This window comes from Lates calcarifer, unplaced genomic scaffold (assembly GCF_001640805.2).
Source record: "Lates calcarifer isolate ASB-BC8 unplaced genomic scaffold, TLL_Latcal_v3 _unitig_5721_quiver_3483, whole genome shotgun sequence".
Lineage (NCBI taxonomy): Eukaryota > Metazoa > Chordata > Actinopteri > Centropomidae > Lates > Lates calcarifer.
The window spans coordinates 1-6,717 of record NW_026117685.1 but is presented as its reverse complement, the minus strand read 5'-3'; the positions used below and the strand labels follow the sequence as shown (position 1 = coordinate 6,717).

At 37.0% G+C, this 6,717-nt stretch overlaps 2 protein-coding genes across 2 annotated transcripts; one reads left to right on the top strand and one right to left on the bottom strand.

The window, feature by feature from the left end:
• Positions 1-152: 152 nt before the first annotated feature.
• LOC108876104 (thioredoxin domain-containing protein 17-like) lies at positions 153-2,093 on the bottom strand. The gene is made up of 3 exons (XM_018665419.2): positions 1,817-2,093; positions 1,555-1,636; positions 153-276 (listed from the first exon to the last, which is right to left on the bottom strand). Exons 1-3 carry the CDS (start codon positions 1,959-1,961, stop codon positions 153-155), a joined length of 351 nt encoding a protein of 116 aa, XP_018520935.1. The 5' UTR covers positions 1,962-2,093.
• A 711-nt stretch (positions 2,094-2,804) lies between these two features.
• LOC108876105 (protein moonraker-like) lies at positions 2,805-6,711 on the top strand (the record flags this gene model as incomplete). The annotated part of the gene is given in 9 exon segments (XM_018665420.2): positions 2,805-3,425; positions 4,155-4,246; positions 4,248-4,446; positions 4,647-4,905; positions 5,054-5,172; positions 5,267-5,300; positions 5,303-5,328; positions 5,637-5,858; positions 6,544-6,711. Coding segments are annotated over 9 exon segments (1,248 nt in total), but the record flags the coding sequence as incomplete, so codon positions are not given.
• Positions 6,712-6,717: the final 6 nt, after the last annotated feature.

The following is a 6,717-nucleotide window of genomic DNA, read 5'->3' as shown; positions in this document are numbered from 1 at the left end:
CAGCATAATACAGAAATTGATTGCCTAAAACACTAACTCTAGCAATGTTAAAGGATTAGATTTTCATATTCAACACTGTATAAAAAACAAAATTAGCTGCAATTCAGTCTCTTATTATCTAACTAATTTCTAAGGACCTTCCTGTAAAATATTTAAGATTTAAGATAAAACAAGCAAATTCCAATTGTAGTTCTTGTTACCGTGCCATATCTCAGTAGGGTGGGAACTCCACTCAACTTCAGAGTCTTCTTGAAGTCATTATTTGGATCCTTCCAACTGAAGCATGAAAGAGACATAATTTAAGCAGCTGATACGATGCACCACATGAGAGAAAAGACATGAAAAGTCTGAGAGAGATTTTCAGCTTTCTGTCTGAGAAAGGTCTAATGTACAGTAAGAAAAGTCCACTTTTATTCCCTCTATAAATAACACTGCCTCTCCATTCTCTGAGAGAATAATAAGCTCAACAAAAAAGCTCTACAGTTTCTCTTTGTCCTGTTCTGTCCTGTTGTAATCATACCATACATTATTATTCTGGTAAAAGAAAGGATTTACTGATTTTACTGTCTAGAAATATTTTACACTGTAACTTGCTTTGCAGTTTGACAATGAGGTGCCTAAATGTACAGAGAGATCCATGTATAATGCTACTGCTGAAACCATTAGTTGATTAATTCATTAGCTGAGCAACACAAAATTAAAATTTTGATTGTGACATAAAACAGTCAGTCATCAAGGCTGGAATACCAACCAGGCAAAACACAACAAATCATTTCTGTCTACATGATTTGATTAATTACAAATTTGTCCAAATTTTGCACCACTGAAGTTCAATATATGTTATGAATGGTTCTCCATCATCCATCTTGCAGCCTTGTCTTATTGAGTCAAAATCTAGTCTTGATATTTTCATGGTTTTAATTTAGATTGTGATCTTGTATTGTTAAGTGTTTTATCAATGCAATCCATTCACTGTAAGACTGAAACCCACAATTATTTTCATTATTAATACATCTGACAATTATTTTTTCATAATACTTAATAATATTGATTGATGGTGAACAAAAGGTCAGAAAATAGTGGAAAATGTGTTTAAGCTCAAGCAAACTTATTCTAATTGCTGATTTTGTCTGACAAACTGTCAAAACCCCAAAGATGTTGAGTTCACCATCATAGAAAACTGGAGAACAGGCAAGATTTATGTTATTAATTCATCAAGTTACTGGTTAGTGACTTCATAAATACAAAGAACTACTTGTATCTCCATTTTGTATTGTTATAAAAATTAATTCTTTGGTTGTTTGGCTGTTGGTTTTACCCATTAACAATTTTGATTCATTTAGTATTTACATCGAGCTCTTATAACCAGTGGTTGCTATTGCAGATGTCTGATTCATTAAAAATATTCAATAATGGAAATAACTGTTAGTTGGAGCCATAATATTGAGAGCTCTTATTTTGTGACAGCACATGCCATTTGTATGATTCAAGTGTTTAAATGAAAAACAGTTTGCTATCAGATGCAAGGAAAGAAAGGAAGAGTGAAATACTGACTAAGCTCTTTCTCCAACTTGACAGTAGATGAAGACAGAACCCTCGGGAAGATGAGTCATCTCTCCTCTTACAACTGGCTCAGCTGAAAGGGAAGGTAAAAATGACAAAATGAAAGTGCATCAGTATACACAACTAACCACCAGAGCAATGAAAAGTTTGTTATATCATGTTACAAGACCAAGTATTTAATTAAGTCTACTCAAACTTATTGTAAAAGCATTTAACAGCTGCATTATGTATGGTATAATAAATCTGAGTTTACCTTTCACACAATCTGGACACCAGCTCTTCCCTTGGGCGTCTTTATCACCAGAGAAATAAGCAAAAATATCCTTTCCCTTTCTTTCAGACACAGCCTGACAGAATTCAGCATACCCGCGCACATTTACTTCTTCGTAATGGGCCATGGTTTAGAGTTACTATGAATGTGTACTAAGTTAACGCTAGACTGTAAATGACTAACAAGTGTTATCAGAAAAACTGCTGCTCTGCACATTCAGGACCTGGTAGAAATACTCACAACCTGGCATAACCACTTCCGGTCTGTCCTTAAAGAGACAGTATACACGAATATTTTAGTGAGCACAGTTAAATTGTTTGAAAAACGTTATATAGTATTTCTCAGGACAGCGACGTTACGATATATTACAGGATAGGATATCCTATATCTTATCCTATAACAGTATAGTATATTGTAGTTAAAATTAGAGCAAGAAACAACTACAGCAGTAAATGCAGCATACACTGATGCACAAGTAATGATAGTCAAAAAACATAATATATAATGATAAAACACTGACAAGAAACATTGTCTGCATAATACTTTCTTTTGTTGACACACATTTAGAAAATGTACGTTTTCCAGCACTGTTTACAATAAATGTAATACAAAGTATTTTAAAATGCGATTCTTTTTATTTTTGACTTTTGGCGATCCGTAAATGGTGCGTTCACCAATATTGGCTGAATGGGAAGAAACGAGGAGAAAACCCGTTATTCCGATTTAAGAGTTTTCTCAATCTTGTAATCTTATAGTTACAAAGACAAACAGCCTAAATTAGCTTCTCTTGGCAGCAGTTTGTTACCAAGTAATTTTTTTAATTAGCTGATTCGATTGTTTTAGTGTTAATACCTAACTGCTAGCGGTGGTGCATTTGTAGCCATGCAGACAACATTTTGTTGACATGTCTTCAAGTGTAAGTGGGTCTGTATCAGAAATGTCCGTCTCTGAATTATATGTCAGAGGCTGACGTGAGCGTTTTCCCACTTGGCTGCTAATAGTTTAACAGTTTAAACCATAGACTGTAAACTAAAGACAGTACTATCAGTGGTTTAAACTTTAAACCAATGCCTGTAGTGGTTGTAGGTTTAACCAGTACACATGAACGCAGCCTAAAAACTACTTCCGTCTGGATCCTTTCTGTTGTTGTCATGGCGGCGGTTCAAACTGTTGACAAGCTTGGACTAAAATTTAAAATGTTTACCATGTGCTATATTTTAATTAACATACAATTAGCGAAGCTGTGTGCATAGTTAATTCGTAATCTCAATTTAAACTGAAAAAGGTATTTATAAGCGAGGTCGAAATGGTGGAATGGATGCCTTTGGGATTAACTTGATGTCAGCAAACTTCATTTCAAAAGCCTACTTAGCTTGTTAATGCTAACTATCATTAGCACAGCATATGATATTTTGTGAGTTAATTGTTAGTTTGACTGAATTTGGTGGTTGTTTTCACCGTAATGACCGCACAGTTGTTGCAGAATGGTCCAACGATTTCAGTAGGACAGCAAAGTCAAAGGAGGGACTGGGTTATTTTAGGTTCAGCCCGAAACCGCGACGATTTTACCACTGAGATGTCCCAAACTAAGGTAAACATTAGAAGCGTCTGTTTATATTCACCGGTCTCTTCATACAAATAACTCATGCTACCTGTTGCTAGTTTATTTGGTAAACCAGTTAAGTCCGATTCAGTCTGATACAACTGTGTGGTGCTATTGAATTCTATTGTGTTGTGCTTAGAGTTATTTGTAATGTTTTGTCCACGTATTTCAGTGAGGATAAACTAGATATTAGTAACACCTCTCAGAACAGCATAGCGTTGTACAACGGAACCGAACAGTTAAAAGAAAAATGTAATGAAAAAAGATAGGATTTATTGAAGGGTCATTGGCATTAGATTGCATTGGATTTACTTTATTGTACCAAACACACTGGCAGCTGAGCTCAGTGAATGAATGACCTTAGAACTGTCTCTATTACTTTGATAGTCCAGTCTCTCAGTTGTGAAAATTTGTTGCTTTACTTGGTTTTACATCATTATATATATTATTATATAGGATGCCTAACTGGATTCCAAGATGTTTTGATGGGTTTTTTTAAAACTATTTTCATATGTTTTTTTTGACCAAATCATCACTTGATTAATTATGAAAAGAATTTGCACACTAATTGATAAAAAAAAAGCTTAATTGCAACCCTAAATGACAGGAATTCTTGATGGGAAAAGCTTGTTGTGAAAAGCATGATTGGATATTGCAGTGGCTGTTCATATCTCATGCAAGACTGAATAAGAGTGACTGGTATCTTACACTCCATAGCTATTGTTCAATGAAGCCATCCCTGCAAGTGCCGGCAACCGTGCCACCTATGTACGCCTGCCAGCCCCCATTGTGATTGAGAAGCTGCTGCCACTGTCGGGAGCGTGAGAATGCCAACAGCACCAGGAGCTCCATCAGCTTCACTGCGCTCTCCGAGGAGAGGCTGCAGGCTGCCGTTAAGCTCGCCAAGCGAGATCTGAGACGAAGGCACCTTGAGTCATTGATAAAATCCCCTGCCAGACCTTCTCAAGAGGCCTCCCTCCTTGAAACAAGTGATGTAGAGCTGCTTCAGGTAATTGATGCAAGTAAGACTTTATTGTCATTGTAGTTAAGCAACAAAGATTGTTTGGTAACCAGTAGCAATAAAAAGAAAGTATATTCATATAGGTATAAAATAATACACAAAAATACTGGTTTACTGGTTAATGTCCTATTCAAGGAATGAATGCTCTGTTCCATCAGTGACCAGACTGACTCTTTCTCTCTCTTAAGGAGCTTGCAACCACTCCAAGTAAGGCAAAGTTAAGGGCCTCCAGTCCAAAAGAGAAAGCTGCCCGTCCTGGAGCAAAACAAACATCCCAGAAGCGTCCCATGTGTGCAATGCCTCGGGCAGGCCAATCACCCCCAACCAGAGACCCTGGCCCTAAACAGCTGGAAAGAGGCAAACAGGCTCCGTTAAGCCAGGAAATCCACAAGCTGCAAAATGAACTTGAAGTATATTCAGAAGTGGAGGAGCTAGCCAACAGAGGTAACCTACAAAACAGCTTGTTATTGTAGGCCTGGTCTTACTGTGGGTTATATATTTAAAGGTGCAACTCAGCATTGTAAGAGTTAACTTTTCTTTTCATATGGTTTTACATTTCAGAAAGAATGATTAATAATATTGAATGCTTGGATTTAAACGACAGGGGAGAAAATGGAGGAGCTGCTGGAGCCTGAAGAGCAAAACAAGTTGGAGGTGCGCAGACAGAAGCAGGCAGCCCGCTCAGCACGTATTATCTATGACCTCCAGAAACAGGTATTTAAATCTTGGGCAAACATATTTGAAAAATAAGCCTTCTTAATTTTCTCTGTATCTATAAACACTGTCCTACTAAATTGTTATTGAATAGGTAAAAGAGATACAAGAAGATATGGAGAAGCTACGAACCAGAAACTGTGGGACACCAAAAAAGTATGTCATCAGCATTGTCACAGATTTACTTTTATGTAGAGCTCAGACCATTTATTTGTTTGTTTATAATGATAGTACATTGAAATCATTAAGTAAAATGACTTTCTATACATGCCAGTCATGTATTTAAATGCACCAGTGAGTGATCTGAAACCACAGTTTATCAGTTTTATTTGTTTCTATCACAGGCATTAAATCAGTAAAAGTCATAACCATAACATTCAAATAACAGTTTCATGTGGCAGTTAATATTGGTATTAATGGTTTTACTCTATGGTAAACTAATTTGCTATTTGTTCTTCTTTCAGTCCACTGCAGTAAACCGGCTTGCAGCTGCCCACCGTGGAGCACTCAGGGCCTTACAGGTTGTTATCAACCAGCTTTCAGATTTATCTCACAGCAAGTTACCTCCTCACTACAAAGAGCTGGGCCAGCTGATTCGCCAGCTCTCTTTGTGCTCAGCTAAGGTCGAAGTGGATCAAGGTTCAGCTGTGCCTGAGACAGCCCTCGACATCCTGCAGAAACTAGAGGTGATGAGCACAAAGTGCAGTCAGAAAGTATTTGCACGGTTATGTTTTTTCATTGCTTTGGCTTTACTTCTCTTCAGATGACTTGAAATGTGGCAAAACTACTGTATGAAGGACTCCTTATACACTGCCCCCAGTTTTAGGGCAGTATAGCAGGTTTATAATCCTAGACATAACTAAAGACAAGACTTACCTTGCCATAGAACATGCAAGTGGAGATAACCCAGACACTTGTCTGGCTTTAAAGGAAAGATACAAAGTTTCTGCTGTTAGAGTGGCAAATAAATATAAGATGGCTTTCTGTATGTCTAAGTTCACTTTTATAATTTCTTTTCTGTCTTCCAAAATTGTGAGATCATGAGTAGAGATGTTTACAGTTCCTGCTGAATTAATTTCATGTTGATGTAACCATCCCCTAATTAAAGCTGAGAGTCAGCACTTTTTTCACTTCATTTGTTTCATATCATCCTGTACTGCACTGCATATGGCTCTTTGTGCATAGTGTATCTGTTTTGAATGATTGTCTTTTTTGCATAATTTAGTTTTCATAGTGAGGTAAACTCAAAAAATAGCTCAGTTTTCTGATTTTTAAAAATGTAATTGACATTTTACTTTGTCCACATATGCATCTTAATTTATGGAGGGAATAATCCAATTTTTTCATGTCTTGTCACCCTGTTCTTCTTAGACTTTGGATTCAGCCCTAAGTAAACAAGAGATGCTGGAAAAAATACAGGCCCAAACATGCCCTCCACACAGGAAGTCTTATCGCAGTATGTCACCTATTGGTGTGCTCAAGGGTCCCAGCACCTCAACTGTACGGGGACCTCGCAAACCTGCAAATCCTAAAAGAGGAGTCCGT